General features: G+C 44.1%; 1 protein-coding gene across 1 annotated transcript in view; it reads right to left on the bottom strand.

The window, feature by feature from the left end:
* Window positions 1–21,580, bottom strand: part of Atxn10 (ataxin 10) — a 114,058-nt gene that overhangs the window by 72,104 nt on the left and 20,374 nt on the right. The window contains exons 3-6 of the mRNA XM_048353975.1: window positions 15,418–15,500; window positions 7,013–7,109; window positions 5,224–5,382; window positions 1,890–1,970 (exon numbers count right to left, since the gene is read on the bottom strand). Of these exons, the coding sequence (XP_048209932.1) occupies window positions 1,890–1,970; window positions 5,224–5,382; window positions 7,013–7,109; window positions 15,418–15,500 (420 nt within the window). The remainder of the gene's footprint in view (window positions 1–1,889; window positions 1,971–5,223; window positions 5,383–7,012; window positions 7,110–15,417; window positions 15,501–21,580) is intronic.

Below are 21,580 nucleotides of genomic sequence, written 5' to 3' on the forward strand. Positions count from 1 at the left end.
TTCTTGTTTTATCATTTCTTTGTGCCAGACCTGGGGATTAAACTCAAGAGCCCGGGCACTGTCCTTGAGCTTTTCTGCTCAAGGCTAGTGCTCCACCACATGAGCCACAGCTTTACTTCCAGCATTTTGGTGATTAATAGTAAATAAGGGTCTCATGGACGCTCCTGCCCACGCTGGCTTCACACAGCAACCCTCCGATCTCAGCCTTTGAGCAGCTAGGATTACAGGTGTGAGCCACCAGTGCGCCTGGCCAGACTAGCTTTTAAAACTCTATTTAGATTATCCTGCAAAGACTATTTTTGAGAGGACCAAGAGTGAAGAAAAAGGAGGAGGGAAAGAGTGGGTTTTTGAGTATTCCAGAACAGAAAATAAAATATCCTATAATTCTAGAAATAAAATATCTGTAATTCAAATTCAAGGACTGGCTTTTCCAGCAAAATTTGAGAACCGCTCCACACATATAATTTGTTGAGTAGTATGCCACAGAGACCAAAAATGTCATTAACCCTCAAGAGCAAGCTAACCAAGATCCAGGCAATATGCCATTGAAGGAATGAAGGGAGGAAGGAATGAATGAGCCTCCTCATTCCTACCTCAGTAAATTATAGACAAGAGTCAGGTGCTGCAGAGGCACCTGACAGGGTGCAGGTCACAGGGCAAGCAGGGCAAAATCCCCACATGGAGAAAGCCTGCTAGCGGTGTGTTTGAGTAGGGCTCCAGCTCACATGCCAAAAGCCTGGCTCTGGGTACACTGAATCAGAGTACCTGACTGGGTCAGAGCAGTTACTTAAGACAAGCTCACAAGGAGACGAATGCGGATGTGTCTCGATAGAGGGCAATGTACAGCGAGTGAATGGAGGTCCTGCCCAAGAGAGGAGAAGGGACAGAGGGAATAGGCTGTGGACCCTTGGTGCTGTGAGCACGCTCCCCACAGCTGCCATGTAGCCCAGGCTGGACAGACTTGGAATCATCCTGGGTCTACACCAACACCCCCAGGATCTGGGATCACAGTCTCAAATCAACTTTTTAAACCTGTGTGCTAGAAGCATTTGGTAAAAAAGTATTTAACAAACGCCTGCAAAAGAGTATAGAAAGCTTAGTTACTGAAATCTAAATACATAGTAAGAATTCCAAAACCACTGTAATGATAAAAATTGTGGCTACTATCAAAAGGTAAAATATTTAAGTTGTGATCAGTAGAGCTATGATCTACTGGACAAATATTATTTATTATTTCTCCTATGGTGACATTTCTAATAAAATTACAAAACACATGTAATTGGAATGAAAGTATGCTGCAAATTATTTAAATTTTCCTTAGTACACAAATTCCTTTAATCCTTTTCAAGAAACTGAATATAAACAAGGTGATAAGACACAGCTAAAATCCCCTCAAGAATCCCATGACAAGGCCCAGAAGCAAGAAGCAAGGTGCCAGCATTTCCCACTACGGTACTGTTAAGACTGGACAGCTATCCATTCTTGTTGTCCAACTTTTCTATCTGAAAACTACAAACCTAGAGTATGTAACCCAAATAATCACGCCAGTAGCATAACAAATGAGCACCTGTCAAAATACAGAACTAGATTACATAGTTGTGTAAATTTCCATTATAAAATCAAAGCACAAGCATAAAGTTTTGCTTGTAGCCTATTTTTTTCATGCCTCTAGTCAATAGTGGCACCAACCTGAATTCTCCAGTTCTGTGTAAATCACTGCCTGCTGTGGCTGACCTGTGATGTTAACCAAGCAATGCAAACCCAGCACCACACGGAAACATGTATTTAGAGGTCACTGCCAGCTGAGAAACCACACCGTTTTCAGTCAAGCTGCAGGACACTCCATATGGAATGCTACAGTCTCAAGACCACAATGGTTTTGGCATTACCTTTCTTGATTGGTCAGTTTGTCATACATGGCTTGTACCAATTCTGGGCTTTTCAGGAAGTGGTCTGTAATAATCAAGAACCTAGGGGGAGAGGCAGAGGGAAAAATATGGTTACTGGAAACAGTAAAATAGACATGCTTTGTATGTACATCTTACACATTAAAACACTTCATCTTCTTAAACTTCTTATTGCTATAATCCTAAATGTTTTAGTCTGCTCACTATTTTTCTATTAGCAGCAAAATGGACAAAAATATGCTTGAAATGATTTTCTCCTATTTTAAACCTGAACAATTAATTGAAACAACTGATTCCATTTTAAAAAGAACCTTCACCTTCATGGAAAAAGGAAGTCTTCACTATGAATAGTAATGTGAAATTCAGCTAAAATTTCAGATATAGACAGAAAACCACTGTACTCATACCGTAAGACAAGGCAAAGAAATGAGCGTCATACTTTCATATAAGATATGCCAACAATGCAGTGATGAATCCTGGCTTGATTTTTCATTCTTTAAACATTCTCAAGTTACCAAGAAAACATCCTCATTGTCAAGCACTGTGCTCACATGAACCTAAAGGGATCAGCTATGAAGACCCCCAAGGCAAAGATTATAGGACATATTTCTTTAAAATATCACTGTGACAGCTAAAAAGATTGAAGAGTATTATCAATTCCTCATCATAACTACTTCTACCAGAGGGCATCTGAGGAAAAGATTTAGAAACTAAGAAATATAAGGGAAGGTTACAGTACTAAGAGTTGATTCTAAAACATTAAATATATTGAAGGCTTAATCACTTGATAACAATTATTAACAGTATCTTTCAGTGTGATAACCAACGAAAGCATCTCAACAGACTGCATTTGAGTAAAAGCAAATTCTCAGCTGGGGATGTAGTGCTGGTAGTGTTTGCCTAGTATCAACAAGACCGAGGTTCTCCCAACACTAACCCCCTCCTCTCCCTTAAAAAAAAAAAAAAAAGCAGAAGCAAAAGCTAAACAGATATTTTGACTACAATCTTTAAAACTGCCTGGTTAACTAAAAAAGCACAATTAGTACTAACAATAAGAGCTGATAATCAAATTTGGGACCAAGTAATATTCGTATCAGTTCAGGTAAGCCACCAACTGCAAATCTGAAATTCATTCTAAGCTAGGTTCAAAAATAAAACAGGGATTCTGAAAATCATTCAGCTGCTTGGAAATCAAAAATATTTTGCCACTGAACATTCATGCAAAACAATAGGCTAGGTGAGTGGCTCAACCAAGTTCAAACCCCAAGTACAACCACTACCAAAAAAAAAAATGGAACATCAATAGTCAAACAAGCTGTGTTAACACATGCCTATAAAACACCTGGGAAGCTGAAGCAGAGAATTTCAAGTTTAAGGCCAGTCTGAAATCCAATCTCAAAAAACAACAAAAACCCTCAATATTTAGATATTTTAGCCAGGGGTCAGAACATACATCTTATTTCTAAAAGCCTTCTCCAGTCAATAGAGAAGGAGTTACATCCACACAGATATTACAGAACTCTGTGTTGGCACAACAGGTAGACAAACATCCTAAATTACAGCAACATCACAATGTATACAACCAGTGACTTGGGGACAAAGAACAGGACAAGGACAGGAGATCAAAGAAGCTAAAAGGATAGTTCTAAGACTCTCTGGAAAGGGGGAGTAATGAGCACTCATTAGAGGAGAACAAAAGGAACTTAGAAATAGACAGCATGAAGCAAAGACAAAGCCTGTTCTCAGGGAATCCTGAGTAATGAGATTCAGCCTCTCTGACCGGCAGGTCTGTACCTCACTGTGCAAGGCAGGACTCCCTTTGGCAAGTGCTTCAGGCACTTACCTTCAGCAGAACCGTTTACTATATAATAACCTATCAAATACCAGATGCTATCTTGCTACGGACCCATCAGGGAGCTCACATCTCAATGGGCCATTAAAAGCATTAAGTACAATGAAACTGGCGTGCAGATGCGAGTGCAAGAGGAAAGACAATTATGCTTATATTCCTCCTGTCTTAATACTAGATAATAACATGCATATGCATCAGGCAGGAAACATCCCTAGGGCAAAGGGGCTATGAGTCTGGAAATTAATCTTTCTCATAGAAAACAAGTCCACAACATAACCTAAATATGAAAATAATACTTTATTCATTTATAATTTCATTTTTGTAGTGAAATTCAGTATAAGCTCCAAAGAATGCCCAAAATTTATCAGTTAAAGGCCAAGACTAACCTCATCTCCCCTGAAAATATAAACCTACACCCTGAAAATTGCCTATTTTTATCATATGTGATGCTGTAAAAAGGGTTTAGAGTTCAGCATAGCTTTCAAGCCTCTATACAATCCACTAGTTGTACGGCTTTGGCAAGCTGGTTCTCAACTCTATGTTGTGCTACACACACACATAAGCATGCGCGTGTGCAAATGTAACAGTAGCACAGCAGTAATAACACATGCAGAAAAACCCATCAGACCACACAATCAGCAAAGCGTGGCCATTCTACTTTGTAATTCCACACTGAGGCATCAATTCTCTTCTAACTTACCGATTTACTGTCTGGTTTAGATCAATTCAAAATAGGAACCTGGGATTTATGCAGGGTAATCTAAGAGCATGAAAACATCTTTCATGCCTACAAAAAAAAAGGCAAGTGTTTTTAGAAAGACATTATCCCAATAACTCATACCGAGTGTGTTGCTAGACTTTCTTGCCTACACTTTGCTGTGGCTCCCGTGTATCCCAACAAAAAGACCCTGGTGTTTCTAAGAGAAAGGAAGATGGGAAAACAAATCTGTAAGTTCTGAGGTGTAGTTTGGTGCTTTTCTGTCAGACATCTCATTAGGTCCAGGAAAGCTAGGTGGAAAGGGGTCTTCCACGGTGTCCAAGGATGCGCTCAGACACAACAGCCATCTCTCTGGAGGACTCTGGCTAAGATTGGGACTCCTTCAGGCCAGGGGCATATGCATGTCTGCTCAGCACTTCTACTTAACACTGAACTGCAAGCCCCAGTCCAGACAACCAGAGCAGCACTCAAAAGAACGGCGACTCCACTGTAGAGGGAAACATGCACATGACATGATCTTACAGAGAGGAAAAAATCCTATTAGAACTAATAATAAGTTCAGCAAAACTGTGGGGTACAAGACGACACAATGAGCAAACACACTTGTACACACTAGCAATGTTTTCTTTTTTGAGCCAGCCTGGGCAACACTGTGAGCTAGCAAGATGGTGATGATGCTAAGCATCTATGAGGAAAGCACCATCTGCCAGGATGTCCCTGATCATCAGAGTCCTAACAATACTTACGGCCACTCTGACTCTGGCTGCTTTTGATGAGCTTCTATGACATTAATCGCGATATTGAGGTTTTCTTCCAGTTCTTTCATTCTTTCAGCATTCAGAGATGTGAACAAAATCATTGAACAGTAGGCAACGATTTTTTTATCTGGGTGATTTAAACAAGACCTTCCAAGCAAAGAAATGAGACTTTTAGTCCAATTTAGAAACACGTAAAACAACATTATAAGAAATAACAGTATCCCTAGTAGCAAATTTAATACATAGAGATTATTAAGGGCTTAACAAAAACTTGCAATGCTTTGAAACAGTATTTTTTTTTTTTTTTTTGCCAGTCCTGGGCCTTGGACTCAGGGCCTGAGCACTGTCCCTGGCTTCTTCCCGCTCAAGGCTAGCACTCTGCCACTTGAGCCACAGCGCCGCTTCTGGCCGTTTTCTGTATATGTGGTGCTGGGGAATCGAACCTAGGGCCTTGTGTATTCGAGGCAGGCACTCTTGCCGCTAGGCTATATCCCCAGCCCCTGAAACAGTATTTTTTACTATAATGGCCAATGTACATTATGTAGCAACTGAATTCTGTAACCTGAGGGCAGGGATGGGAGGGGGGAAATGGGTAAGAACATTATAAGTGGTGACACTGACCAAGAACCATTGTACTCACAACCAGACATGGAATCTTAACTCTGTGCAGCTACTTAAAATAGCAAATATAAGATGAAAACCCTATAAAACAGTGCAGCTGACTTAAGACTGAAAACATAAACATTTAAATAAAGAAAAAATTTAAATGATCACATCTGTAAAGCATTAAGATTGCTTGCTCATCCTTTTAAAAAGTCAACCAAAAACTAGATACTGTAAATACAGAGGTTCCTTTAATGGTCATGAGGGACAGCAACATCTAAATAAAGAACAGAGGGGGTGGTGGTGAGAAACTCAACTTGAAGTCAAGAGCCTCAGCAGAAGCCTTTCCTCATCTGCCTATCACAACACCACCTCAAGAAGGACATTCTCCTTTGCTTTTCTATTAGACCACTCGAATATTCTATTGCTATCAGTATTGGCTGGATTTAATCTAAACTGTATCAGTTCTTACACTACACTCTACTTACGGTTTCTTTATTTCCTCCATTAAAGCATAGAATCTTCACAAATGTGAACATATCTAAGGCACCCCTCAAATCTGGTCATCTAACTCAAACCCTGGCAGACATGGGATACCGCCCGCCCCCCCCCCCCAATTTTTTTAAATTATTTACTTATTGTCAAAGTAATGTATAGCAGTTACAGTTTCATACATAAGGCAGTGAGTACATTTCTTATCAAACATGATACCTCCTCCTTTGTTATTCTCACCTTCCCCGCTCCCCAGTTCCCTCCCCCCGAGCTGTACAGTTGATTTACAGCATACTGTCTTGTAAGTACTGCTGTTGCACCCAAAAAAAAGTTTAATGAGGCTGGGGATATGGCCTAGTGGCAAGAGTGCCTGCCTCATATACATGAGGCCCTGGGTTCAATTCCCCAGCACCACATATACAGAAAATGGCCAGAAGGGGCGCTGTGACTCAAGTGGCAGAGTGCTAGCCTTGAGCAAAAAGAAGCCAGGGACAGTGCTCAGGCCCTGAGTCCAAGGCCCAGAACTGGCCAAAAAAAAAAAAAAAAAAAAATGTTTAATGAAGTCATACCAGTCTAGAATATCTACTGTCTTGAATTCTATTACAGCATAGGTTAGTTTCTCATGCTTCTCAATTTAACATGAACTGAATGCTAGCCAGTCTTTTGGAAGTCAGATACTCACATGAAGAGTTCTGGGAAAGCACGCTCCCAAACGATGCACTGGGACTCTTCATTCCGTGAGGCAATGTTGCCTAAAAACTGGAGGCCACAGCGAAAAGCTAGGAATGCATAAAAATAAGAAGCAAAGAATATCACATTAAACACAATGAAAAAAAATCTTCAAAAAAGCATTCCCTATGTTATTAAGTACAATGTTATGTTTTTTTCTTTTTTTTTTTTTTTTTTTATTTTTATTTTTTTTTTATTTTTTTTATTTTTTCTCAAATTTTTATTATCAAACTGACGTACAGAGAGGTTACAGTATCATACGTTGGGCATTGGATACATTTCTTGTGTTTTTTTCTTTAAAGATCTCTCTGCACAATAATATTAATATGCCTCATCAAAACAGGCCACACAGCTGGGTGGGCGCCAGAGGCTCACACCTGTAATCCTAGCTACTCAGGAGGCTGAGATCTGAGGATTGCAGGTCAAAGCCAGACTGGACAGTAAAGTCCCTGAGAAACTCTTATCCCCAGTTAACCACTCAAAAAATGGGAAGTGGCGCTGTGGCTCAGTGTGGCAGGGTGCTAGCCTTGAGCAAAAGAGCTCAGGCACAGCACCCAGGCTCTGAGTTTAATCCCCACAACCAACAATGACAACAAAACAGCCCACAGAGAAAAGTCCAAGAGACTCTTATCTCCAGTTAAGCAAAAAATGGAAGTAGCGATATTGTTCAAGTAGTAGAGCAGAAAAGGCCAAGTGAGAGCACTGAGTTGAAGGCCCAGTGTACACACATACATGCACAATACTCTATGGCTCGCTCACACCTCTGATCCTAACTACTACTACTACTGGAGACCAAGATTATTAGAAGGGTCAATGCTGAAAGCAACTCAGCCAATTCCTGCTTCCTGTATTCATCACCATTCTCTTGCCTCATACCAGTCAGCAGCAACCAGTCCAAACCTTGGCCTTTGTGATAGCAATTCCTCACATTAGACCCTCCCTGTCCAGCTGGACGTGGAGGTGCACACCTGCAATCCCAGCTGCGATCGGGAGGCGGAGGCAGGAGGACTGGGAGACCCTTCCCTGTTCTGTCACTGATCAGTGCTCGGGAGGAAGGGGGAAGTAGGGAAAGAACTCCATGGGAGGACACGGACATGAGACACGGAGCACCCGTCTTGGCAAGTAGTAACAGCAAAGCCAGTCAGAGCAAAGCATGCAAATGGAACCCAAACCAGTTACTTAACAAGAAAATTGTCACGAAGATGACACAGAGACTGACACTAAAGAAAGCAGCACCAGCGCTAGACCTTGAAGAGCAAAGCTTAGATAGCGAGTGAGGACCGCAGGACTCATGACGAGGAACCTGTGGGCCCACAGGGCTGCCAGCCAGATATGAGGCAGGGACCCAACACAGGACACTGAACTTGGAACCAAGTAGAACTCCCACAATTCAGTGCTGTTATTAGGGAGACACTACCTGGGAGCAAGTTCCTAGTCCCCATCCACCTGCCACCCCAATCTCCCACCAATCTCCCTCACTGGTCACACCTAACCACCACCCACGGGGAGATGGGTGCACAGAACCTGGGCCCACTACGTGCAGAACAGTGAACAGAGGCAGCTCTGGGATAGTGAGGAAAGACAGCAGTCACGAGTGAGGTATTCACCCAAGTGCTTCGTACTCGCGTGGTCTTTGCTTTTCAGAGGCTCACGCCGGCAATCCTAGCCACTCAGGAGCCCAGGCAAAAAGTCTGTAAGAACTTATCTCCAATTAACCAGCAAAATGCTGGACTACAAGCACAGCTCAAGTGGTTAGAGTGGCAGCCACGTGTAAGAAAGCCGAACAAGAGTTAAGGCCCTAAAGTCACAGCCCAGTACTGGCACAAAAATTAAAAAAGAGAGGAGAGCTTGAATTTAAAAAAAAAAAAAAAAAAGAATTTTGTCCACGTGAGGAAACTGCTACCAGGTCTCTGCTGGCTTGATTAAGCCCAGAGAGCTCTCTCCAGGAGCTCACAACCACCTTGTCACTGACACTGACGCCCAGTGGGACTAGCAGCTCCCCCATCTCACTGTGCCTCTAGTTACTCAACCAGCTGTTCAAAGAAGAATTGTGAAAAGGTGGCCAAAATCAAAACACTGAAATATTAAAATATGGAAAGAAAAGGATGCAACAAGAACCCCCAAACTGAATATTATGACCTAAAATAAAGAAGATGGATGCAAATCTGCAAGCACACGTTCATACAGACAAAAACACTGAAAAAGGAAAAAATAAATCAAGTGTTTTTCAGTTTACACATAGAGAAAGATGATTATTTCTCTACATTTCTAAGGCTTTTTAAAAATTACTCTAGGTGGGCTGGGAGGACGACCTAGTGGCAAGAGTGCTTACCTCGTATTCACAAAACCCTGGGTTCGATTCCCCAGCACCACATATATAGAAAATGGCCAGAAGGGGCGCTGTGGCTCAAGTGGCAGAGTGCTAGCCTTGAGCAAAAGGAAGCCAGGGACAGTGCTCAGGCCCTGAGTTCAAGCCCAGGACTGGGAAAAAAAAAAAAACCAATGACTCTAGGCTCGAGGCATGGGTGGGCAGTGGCAGCTCTCTGGCATGCACAGGGCCCCAAGTTCAAATATTGGTGCTGCCAAAAACAAGTCTGTGTTGACCATACATATTTATAACATAAAAAACAAAAACATGTCTTTCTTATAAAGCCAAAATGCCTAAAGATATTTATATTTCTACAGGATACTTTATAGAGTATTAATACTAAAATGTACAAAACTTAACATGGAAGAAAAGCCAATAGTGTAAGCTATTCTGAAAAGCCACTGAGTCAGTAATTTACTGGGCAAATAAAAACTAGCACTCTGAATCAGAACATAATCATGAAAAGGCTTAAAGATGTCTCAGACACAAAAAAAAGAAAACCGAAGACAAGATGACAGTTTACTTTAACCAATCGGCTTATCAACTGATCTTGATGTAAATACTGAAAACATGGTAACTCCCAACATTGTTTTTACAGATTAGCAAAGAAGAAAAGCTAAAACCAACAACAATAACTCAATTAAAATAGCTCATGCTTGTGTTTACATAAAAATGATGAGCATAATATATTTGTCACACCACTGCAATTATTCCCTGAAAATAATACTCTAAATATTATTTTGACAATGTAATTATAGTTCTTACCTCAAGAGTAGTAACAAAACACTGGCAGTTACCCCAGTGAAAAATTCTCCCTAAAATGATGTTCTCACAGAGAAAATATCAAAAGATAGCACAGGTCTTTCTCAGAAACCAGAATTTTTTACTCATAAGACACTATGTTGGAAATGAGCTTTTACAACCTGGGGGGAAGGGGAGGGGGCAGAAGTGGGAAAAAACAGGGAGAGGGTAACATTACCTCACCTATGTAACTGTAACCCCTCCCCTCTAAGATCACCCTTACAATAAACTAAAATTTAAAGAAAGAAACCAGAATAATTTTGCAAGGTTACTAGATTAGGTGTGAACTGACATACAGTGAAAAAAAAAACTTCAAGTTTCTTGTTGAATCCAAATTTCACCACTGTAATTCCAAATTAAAAAAAAAATGCAGTGACATCATACTCTTTCAAGTTGGTAAGAAATATCTTTAACTTTCTTTCTCCTTCTTGCCTCTATAACATCCTTCTAATTCTGCCACTCAACAAGGTTGGCTACTTAAAAACAATATATCTAAAAAATTACAAATGATCTCAGTGAAAGATGCTCCAATTTCATGGACGAGAGACAATATTATTAAGCTGATACATGAATTCAATATAATCCTAGTATCCACAATATACAAAGAACTTGTGCAAATAAACAATAAATCAACAATTAAAACTGGCCAAAGGACTCAAACAGATATGAAGATCTACTAAAAGTAGTGAGCATATGAAAAAAATGTTCACCCGCAGTGGTCATTTGGGAAATGCAAATGAAACCACATCACTTCACACCAGAATAACAATATTCCAAAAATAAAAAGGGGCAACAGGGACACGGAGAAACCCAATCATTATGGACAACTGCTCTGGACACAGTTTAATGGTTCAAAATGTTACCCACAGTAATCAGGATCCAGCAATTCCATTCACAGGTATACACTTGACACTCAAAACAAATACATCATTCATGAGGGCCGAAAGATAGACAGCCAATGCCCACAACTGATGGGCAGACTCGTGAACCCTGACATACCCTTACAACAGAGTAGCACTCAATCAAAACAGGAACAGTCTTCTGATACATGCTATACTGCAGATGAACCTTGAAAACATACTAACTGAAATAAGCCAGACAGGACTAATTCTACAATTACATTGATAGGAAATACTCAGAACAGAGGCCAGGTGCTGGTGGCTCCCATCTGTAATGCCTGGCTACATGACAGGTTGAAATCTGGAGGGTTGGGAAAAAGTTGATGGGACTCCTACCCTTAAAATAACCAGCCAAAAGCAGAGCTGGGGGCACACTCTAGTGGTAGAGTGTTAGCCAAGCAGGCATGAGGTCCCGAGTTCAAACCCAAAAAGGTGGACGGTGATCCCTCACCTATCGAGGGCCTTATGTTCCAGAGCGCCCCCCTCCCCCCTCCCCCCACAACAGGTGAAAAGCCTCGAAGTAGCAGTGCTGTATAGTTGTCCCTGGCTATACTGGGGCTCACTTCTTGCAACGTCACGATTTTCACCCATCTCATGGGTCTCTGAACAACGGCTCCCATGAGAGGTGAGGGATCAGTAGTTACTTTTTTTTTTTTTTGCCAGTCCTGGGGCTTGGACTCGGAGCCTGAACACGGTCTCTGGCTTCGTTTTGCTGAAGGCTAACACTCTACCACTTGAGCCACTTCTGGCTTTTTCTGTGTATGTGGTGCTGAGGAATCAAACCCAGGGCTTCCTGCATGCAATGCAACCACTCTGCCGCCAAGTCACATTCCCAGCCCCTAGTTACATTTTTTTTAACCCATGATACAATGGAGCCACAATAGGTGAACCGCGGTATGGTGAAGAATGGCTGCGCAGCATCGACTGGCCCCTCCTCTGTATGTAGGACATGCCCACCACAGTGCCTCAGCTCCACTGGTGACTTCACCCACCACACACAAAATGGAACAAATTTGACCCTTCCTTTTTTGTTGCTGGCACTTGAACTAAGGTCCTGGGGGCTGTTGGTGAGATCTGGGGGATTTTCTGCTCAAGGCTAATGCCCTTACCACTTGAATCACAGCTCCGCTTCCGTGTTTGATGTTAGCTGGAAGTAAGAGTCTCCTGGACTTTCCTGCCCAGGCTGGCTTCATCGCAGCTTCCTGAGTAGCTAGGATTACAGGTATGAGCCATACCTCCAACTTTCCATACCCACAATGAAATGATTTTTAATCCCCCAGTGCTGAGCACCACCGTGCCACTTCATTGTAAAACCAAGCTACAAAAATACCTTTAAATAGGACTGGGGATATGGCCGAGTGGCAAGAGTGCCTGCCTCATATACATGAGGCCCTGGGTTCGATTCTCCAGCACCACATATACAGAAAATGGCCAGAAGTGGCGCTGTGGCTCAAGCAGCAGAGTGCTAGCCTTGAGCAAAAAGAAGCCAGGGAGAGTGCTCAGGCCCTGAGTCCAAGGCCCAGGACTAGCCAAAAAAACAAAAACCTTTAAATAGAAAACGTTTTTTAAAAACAGTATGACTAAATTCATATGCTACACACTATCAATTTCTTGAAACAAACTACTGCTGCTCAAAAAAACACAACTCAGGGCTGGGGATATGGCCTAGTGGCAAGAGTGCCTGTCTCGGATACACGAGGCCCTAGGTTCGATTCCCCAGCACCACATATACAGAAAATGGCCAGAAGCGGCGCTGTGGCTCAAGCGGCAGAGTGCTAGCCTTGAGCGAGAAGAAGCCAGGGACAGTGCTCAGGCCCTGAGTCCAAGGCCCAGGACTGGCAAAAAAAAAAAAAAAAAAAAAAACACAACTCAGAGCAAACATACTGTACGTAAATTCTTAGAACACTTCTAAATCAAATAGAAGGATGCAAGCATTTTCACAAACTGACTCTGAAATGTAAGCACTAGAAACCACAGAAACGAATACAAACGAAATCAATAGGCACATACCATACCTCTACCACACTGATTTGGCCGCTTTTACCTGTGCTTCAGTTCTGATGCCTGTGAGGCTACTTCCACCTCTAATTCTCACCTACCTCCCCAAGAATAGCCTAGTAATACTAAAGTAAGTTTGCCTTATGTTATATAAGAAGAAAAGGGATAAAGAACTGTATGTTAGTCAATTTAAAGTCAAATCATATACTGGGTATTGGGTTTTGAACTTGGCTTTGCACTTGCTAGGCAGATGCTCTACCACTGGGCCTTGCCTCCAAACCCTTTTTTGCACATTGTTTATTTTCAAGATAGGTTCTCCCTTTTCTTCCCAGAAGCATACTTGAACTTCAATGTCTTTTTTTTTGGGGGGGGGGGCGGTCCTGGGGCTTGAACTCTGGGCCTGGGCGCTGTCCCTGAGCCTCTTTTACTCAAGGCTAGCCCTCTACCACTTGACCCACAGCGCCCCTTCTGGCTTTTTCTGTGCCTTTCCTGTCCAGGCTGCCTTTGAACAGTGACCCTCAGATCTCAGCATCCTGAGTAGGTAGCCGTGCTCTCCCAGCGCCTGCCTTCCACCTGCCCATTCTAAGCGCATAGAGGGAAGGACAAGTGCATGCCACTCAGCTCCCGCTGCAGCAGCATCCTGTGGACTTCTGACTAGGATGGCCCTGGACTTCGGTCTTTCCATTCTCAGCCTCCTGTGAGGCTAGGATTACAGAGACATCGCGTCCAACTATGGGTTGAGAGGAGTTTCATGAACTCTCTTCCCGGGCTGGCCTCAACACGCAATCCTCCCACACTTCAGACTCCCAGATAGCCAGGATTCCAGGCGTGAACCACCAGCACCCAGACTCAACTCATACTTTATATACAAGCTGGACTTCACTTAGATAAAAAAATTTTAATTTTTGACCTAGCATACCTAAAATGTAAGTCTAGATATTTACATGAAGATTTTGTCAAATAACCACAAACATTCTGTATTTCAAATATTCTCTTCAGATAACAATCCTGTGCAAAGGAGAAGTGCTGCCAGCAGCAGAAAACCAAAGACGCTCAAAATCCTCTAAAACCTTCCAGAGCTTCAGCTAAGGAGCTGAGGGTGCGCTTAATCCCTACCAACAGCTATTAGCAATCAGAGCTCACTTCCCTTTCTGTCACACTAAGTATTTGGACTTACTTAACAGATTTAATAACTGGCTCCTCTCACTGGAATGTGAGCTCCTAAGGGCAGAATTTTTGTCTGCCTTGGTCACTGTTTAAATCACACCCCAAACCTAAACTAGAGCCTGCCACGTCCCTAAGAGAGAAGACGCTGAGTGCATTTGTCAGCTCAGGCTGCCATTACAAAGAACCAAAGACCGAGCAGCTTCAAATACAGACAACTGCCTTTTCCTACTACTTCTGGAGTCTAAAGTCCATGCTCAAGGCAGCAGCAGGCCAGCTCCTTTGAGATCTCTCTTTAGATGGTCGTCTCCCTGCATCTTCACCTGGTCTTTGTGTCTGTGTATCTCTTCTTATAATGAAACCAGTCAAAAGTCCTCATCTTACTTTTAAGTATTACTCTTGGAAATCCTACTCCACATATACTCTCATTCTGGGTACAAGAGTTTAGGATTGGGCTATGGTGTGAATGCTTGGATTTTTCTAAAACAGGAGCGGGGACCTCTTCATGCCAAGGGCCATTGGATGTTTCTAACATCATTTCAGAGCCACACAAAATTGTGGGTACAGGCCCACTGCCTCAGGCAGCGGCCAGAAGCGTCTGTGCCTATCCCATCACATTAGGTACTAATGATGTGGAGGGCCTTGGACAGCCCACGGGCCAGACATTCCCCATCCGAGCAAAACTTTTACGAAGCCTTTGGGAGTAACCAGATCTCAAGGTACCCTAAGAGAAGTTCCTTTGCCTTTTTGCCCTTCACTGTATGAGGACACAATATGGTCTCACTGAGAGAATACAAGCTCCTACTTTCTAGAATCCAGAATTCTGAGTTACAGACATCTGCTTTAGTAACTACCCAGCAGCCTAAGTGTATTGCCAAAGCTGCATACACACACTAAGACAGACCTCCACCTAACATGTTGGAAAAAGACCATTTAGCCTACAAAAGGCAGGAAGTCACTGCAATCTTCCCTTATAACTCAAAATTTTAGTATTTCTAAATTTTTAGTATTGTCCAAGTTTCCCGTCCTGCAAAATATGGAACATGTTTCAATGAATGCTATGACTTTCCCAACACTGGTTTTAAGTCCTCTTCAAGACAGACACCGTGTGAATGGTTCGCTCTATACCTGTCAACAGGGCGTCCTGCTCCACTCGCAGCTCACGGAACAGAAGGATCAGATCCACAGCAACGCTGATCGTATCCAGGTTCCTGTATCAAGACAAAAGACAAAAGTAACCATGTGCATTTTCCTAAAACTGCATGGAAATTTAAATGCATGGTGCTGAGACTACTGGCAATGGTTTCTGCCGGTGAGCAGACTAACAGCCTCCAGACATCCACCTCCTGATCCCCAAACAGATAAGACCAAACTAAGGATCTCAATACTGGGGGCCAATATAAAGGTCTTTGTAGGAGGGGCAGGAGAGAGTGAGAGCCAAGAGGAAGGAGGTCGGGGCCAAGGAACAAGGAGCAGAGCAGGGCTGTCAGCAGCACCACAAGAAAACTGGCTCTCCCTGAGGGCCTCTAGCCGGGAGCACACCCCACCAGCCTCGCCCACTGCAGAACTCTAGGACTGAGAGAGAACAGATACACAGACGCAAAAACCTCTGAGTTCTGGTAATTTGTCACAACACCAGAAAGAAAAGGACACAGACTGGGAAGTAGAAAGGCAGTGCTGCTATAATACCTAAAAATGTGCTGGATGTGGAGGAAGGATTGTAAAAAAACAAACAAATGCCTTAGAGACAGTTTCTTAGCTTCTTGTTGTTTTTTTCTAGTGATCCATGTAAGAGTGTAGAAGCATTTCTTCTTTGATAATGTTAATTGTGTAAGTTTCAGGTGACATGTGAAAACTTTTTAAGATTTTTCTCAGTTTTTGAAAAGTTTTGAAGAGCTATTGGCCAGGATCATGATATTGTAATAATATACAATAGTTTTCCTTTAAAAACTTAAGTCCATGTGTAGTGGCAAGAAGCCCTAATAAAATAATTCTAAAGAAAAAAAATAACCAACGTGTTAGAAGCTTTGGCCTTTGGCAATGGGCAGAAGTTAGCAGAACTCTGAGAAGCATGACAGAAAAGCCCACGATGTCCTGAACAGACCGTTCATGGGTAAAAGCACGGCAGACAAGGCACTGCAGGTGTGGCTGGGAAGGAAATGAGAACTGTTCCTAGAGACGGGAAAGAGGGTGAGCCTTGCTACACGATGGCCTCACTGCCCCGTTAGCATCCTTTTGCTGTGGGCAGAAGAAAGAAAGGGGGAATGCCTAAAGCTGCTGCTCTCTGCTGCGCTTCAGCCTGCTACTCTCTGCAAGTGAGCACTTATTTTCTGGTTTCATTGGGCCCACACCAAGAGGAACTTGGTCCCAGGATGGGTCACATTCAGAGCCTCATGGGGCCGGTGATTCAGATGACTAGATGTCAAGCGTTTTAGAGGGAAGGTATTCTGAACATGACCTGATGCAATAATGGGGGACCTTCAACAGGGCAAAAAGTAGTCTGAGTGTGTGACAGGTGTGAGTGGTTAGGAGTCAAAGAATGAGCAGCAGACAAAGAGCCTAATCCTGGATGTGTGGAAAGGGTTTCCTTACCTGGCAAGTGGTGTGCTATTATCAGAATCTGAATGCGGGCCGTGCCTTAGGGTCCTGGCACAGAGCTCCTAAAACCCTTAGGACCACGAGTGAGAAGTCCTCATTCTTCCTGACCAACCCCTGCATGACACTGGAGTTTATGGAGTTAACTCAAGCACAGCTTCAGAATGGTGCATGTGTGCCAGAGGTTGCCATACTGTATTAAGAGGGTGACTTCAGACCCACCTTGTTTCAGGAGAGGGGAAAGAGACCAATTACCAGGGGCCAATGGTTTAATTAATCAACTCTGCGTAATGAAAACTCCATAGAAATCTCTAAACAATAGGACTGGGTGAGAAAGGCGTACTCAGCAAGGGCGTGGAAAGGGCCTCACCCCTACTCCCTGTCCTATGGTCTTCCTCTTTACATGTTCTCAAGTGTGACCTTTGTAGCAAAACAGTACTGAATATGGCTCTTTGAGTTCTGTGACTCCTTCCAGTAAATTCTTAAGAACTTTCAATTTTACAGTCAACGCACAGAAATATGGAAAATCTGCACCTTCTCATGGGAAGGCTTCTGGACTGAGCCTTTAAGTTTTGGAAACTGACACTGCTCACTCTTGTAGATACTGTCAGAACAGAGGGAGTTGTAGGACACCCAGTCAGTGTCGGAAGATCAGAACATAAGAGATGTTTTAGATGTGATTAAACTGGTAGTTCTGAGATAGGGACATGATGGGTTATCCACACTGCCTAATGAAATCAGGGTCCTCATGGAGGGACACAATAGGGTCAGAATCAAAAAGAGAGGCTGTTAGATATCACACTGTTACTATGAAGGCTGCGTGAGGGGCCATGAGCCAAGGACAGTGGAAGACCTGGAGAAGCAGAAGACGACAAGGGAAGGAATGCTCCCCAAAGCCACCAGAGAGAACTACCCCTGAAAATGGTTTGACTTTAGGCCGGTTTTGAACTCAGGACATCCAGAACTATAAAACTACTTGATTGTAAGCCTGTGTTTGTGGTAATTTATGGTAATTACAACAGCAACAGAAAATTATCCCCCACAAGAACCAGAATTAAGCCTCAGCATTCACTCCTAAAGACAGGGATCCCTGGGGCTGGGGCTATGGCCTAGTGGCAAGAGTGCTTGCCTTGTATACATGAAGCCCTGGGTTCAATTCCCCAGCACCACATATATAGAAAATGGCCAGAAGTGGCGCTGTGGCTCAAGTGGTGAAGTGCTAGCCTTGAGCAAAAAGAAGCCAGGGACAGTGCTCAGGCCCTGAGTTCAAGCCCAGGACTGGCAAAAAAAAAAAAAAAAGACAGGGATACCAAAGACCGTTGTGATGGGAGGAGTTTTCAAATGGGGAGCAAGCACACATATGCAGAAGGTGCCCGTGTAGAGAATGCACATGCAGAAGGTGCCCCTGCAGAAGGTACGCATGCGGGAGGTGCATGTGCAGAAGGTCTAAGTGCAGAGGTGACCCTGCAAGAGGTGCGCGTGCAGGAGGTACGCATGCAGGAGGTGTGCATGCAGAAGGTTCAAGTGCAGAAGGTGCGTGTGCAGAAGGTACGCATGCAGAAGGTGCACACAGCAGGAAGGTACGCATGCAGAGAAGGTGCCCATGCAGAAGGTGCACGTGCAGAAGATATGCATGCGGGAGGTGCAAGTGCAGGAGGCACAAGTGCAGAAAGTGTATGTGCAGAAGATACGCCTGTAGGAGGAACGTGTGCAGAAGGTGCACGTGTAGGAGGTGCGTGTGCAGAAAGGTATGCATGCAGAAGGTGCCCATGCAGAAGGTACGCGTGCAGAAGATACGCATGCAGGAGGTACACGTGCAGAAGGTGCATGTGCAGAAAGGTATGCATGCAGGTGCCCGTGCACAAGGTGCGCATGCAGGAGGTGCCCGTGTACGAGGTGTGCGTGCAGGAGGTGCGCGTGCAGGAGGTGCCCGTGCAGAAGGTGTGCGTGCAGGAGGTGCATGTGCAGAAGGTGCGCGTGCAGGAGGTGCCCGTGCAGAAGGTGCCCGTGTATGAGGTGTGCGTGCAGGAGGTGCATGTGCAGAAGGTGCGCGTGCAGGAGGTGCCCGTGTATGAGGTGTGCGTGCAGGAGGTGCACGTGCAGAAGGTGCATGTGCAGAAGGTGCCCGTGTATGAGGTGTGCGTGCAGGAGGTGCGTGTGCAGGAGGTGCATGTGCAGAAGGTGTGCGTGCAGAAGGTGTGCGTGCAGGAGGTGCATGTGCAGAAGGTGCGCGTGCAGGAGGTGCATGTGCAGAAGGTGCACGTGCAGAAGGTGCGCGTGTAGGAGGTGCATGTGCAGAAGGTGCACGTGCAGAAGGTGCGTGTGCAGGAGGGGCATGTGCAGAAGGTGTGCGTGCAGAAGGTACATGCACCTTGCCCCAGCCAGGTGATGACAGCTGCTCACTGCTCCTGGCCACACCTCCTGGCAGCCAACAGCGGGAAAGCTCAGCAATACTACCATAGAGGCTGTTCCACCTTTCTGTTCTTGACTCTTCCTATCTACACAGACATTTTTTTAATGAGGGGGGGAGGGGGGATCCTAAGAAGTCAATTTCATGATATGATCCAATTTTATGAAATTCAATGTTCAAAACTAGAACACAGTCGAGCTCATGTATTCAAATATGCCCATGGCCACTCTAACACTATGGAAAGAGAACTGATACATTTGACAAGTCCCAAAACCTGCTGTGTTTCAGCTGGCCCTTTACAGAAGCTATCACAGCACCCAGCAATAGAGCTTTTATTTACATACAGGACTCTGTGAACATTTTCCCCAGTAAATGTCATAGGAATGGCTGTTTGCTGTATTACACTCCATTCCACACAAAAATCTAGGCCAGACTGGCATCACATTTTCACACGTACTTATTTATATAGAAACACACACTCATGTATATATATGTATATGTGTATGTGTCTATGTGCATGTATATAATGTTGCAATCTTACCTCTAAAACACTACTCCAAGAGCTAATGTCCTAAATGCTTAACAATCAATAGTAACTAACAATACAATCCTAGGCCTGGTGCAGTGCTCATGTCTGTAATCTCAGCTGAGCTGAACATAGAGATCAGGAAGCTCACAGTTTAAAGCCAGCACAGGCAAAAAGTTAACAAAATCCCACCTCAATGAAAAAGAACACCTATGATCCCAGCTATGCAAGAGGCTAAAAATAGGAAGATTGTTGAAAATGACCTCAACAAGAAGAGCTAGAGGCATGGTTTAAGTGGCAGAGTTTCTGCCTAGCAAGCATGAGGCTCGGAGTTCAAACATCAGTACCATCACCAAAGAAAAAAATCAAAAATAAAAACCCAATCCTATGGGCTGGGAATATGGCCTAGTGGCAAGAGTGCTTGCCTCATATACATGAAGCCCTGGGTTCAATTCCCCAGCACTACATATATAGAAAAGGCCAGATGTGGCGCTGTGGCTCAAGTGGCAAAGTGCTAGCCTTGAGCAAAAAGAAGGCAGGGACAGCGCTCAGGCCCTGAGTCCAAGCCCCAGGACTGACAAAATATAAAAATAAATAAAAATTTAAAAAAGAAGAAGAAGAAAACAACCCAATCCTAGAAAATGAGAGGTAGAAAACCATGCCTAAAAGTTCATGTCTGCCAACTGTGGGCAGTGTACAGCAGGTGCAACCACCGCATACCATGCTCACTCTGATGCAGAAAGACAGCTGAAACTTTGCCACACATCTACCTCTACAATTACCAGGTGTCACTCAGAAAACAGCACCTAGCATCACTGCCAACCCTGAGGAGAAAGAAGCCAACACTTCACCCTCCCTCCACCCAGTGAGCGGGCACTGGATGCCTCTCACTGGGCCGGCTCAATGGGCTGGCACTCTATCACTCCATCCATGTCTCCCCATGCCGAGCTTTCTGATTATTTTGAAGGGAAGAATGTCATGGACTTTTCTGCCCAAGCTGGCCTTTAACCTTGATCCTCCAGATCTCAACTTCTTGAGTCACTAGGATTATGTGAGCCATGGGAGCTGTGCCCCCACCTCCAGAGGCATTTTACTATGCAACCTCCCCCACCTCCCCCAATACCCCATAAGAGCTGTTTAGCCATGTGAAAAGGAGAAAATGGGACACTTAGAACCCTGGTGGCTGAGACTTACAATCTTTGTCCAGGTTCCACGACTACCTAAGGACACAGCAGCCGCAGAAAGACCTCAGTAGCCTAGGCTGGAGAGAACGTCCACAGCCCCTCCATGACTCAATGACAGACGGGCTTTAGGACAAGTTATTTACCTCTGCCCCAGGCTCCGTCTCTCCCCGCCACATGGGACAGCTCCCTTGTCCAAAAAAGGCTAGCCCTGCAGCCAGATTCTTCTCCCACAAAACCAGTTATGTTTTAACATATTAACTATTACCAGCAAGATCACCTTTGTTTCATTCACTCTCTGCAAATGGACGGCAGGTTTGGTTTAGCATTGATGTTACACAACTGTAGCTTTTTTTCTTCCTCCCCTTTGATCTCAAAAATCCCATTAATCATATTAAAGCCTCAGGTACAGACGGTCTTAAGCAGCCCAGGAGGTCCCTCAGGTGGCCTCTGGACCAGCCCAACCTCAGCCATCACGGCAGTGACAGGGAGGCCTGGGGCGCCGCCAGCATGTGAGCTGAGGAAAGAAAGGTGAGCGTCCTGCTTATAGCTTTGGACTCCAAGTCAACTAAAGCACTT

Source organism: Perognathus longimembris, chromosome 1 (genome assembly GCF_023159225.1).
Source record: "Perognathus longimembris pacificus isolate PPM17 chromosome 1, ASM2315922v1, whole genome shotgun sequence".
NCBI lineage: Eukaryota > Metazoa > Chordata > Mammalia > Rodentia > Heteromyidae > Perognathus > Perognathus longimembris.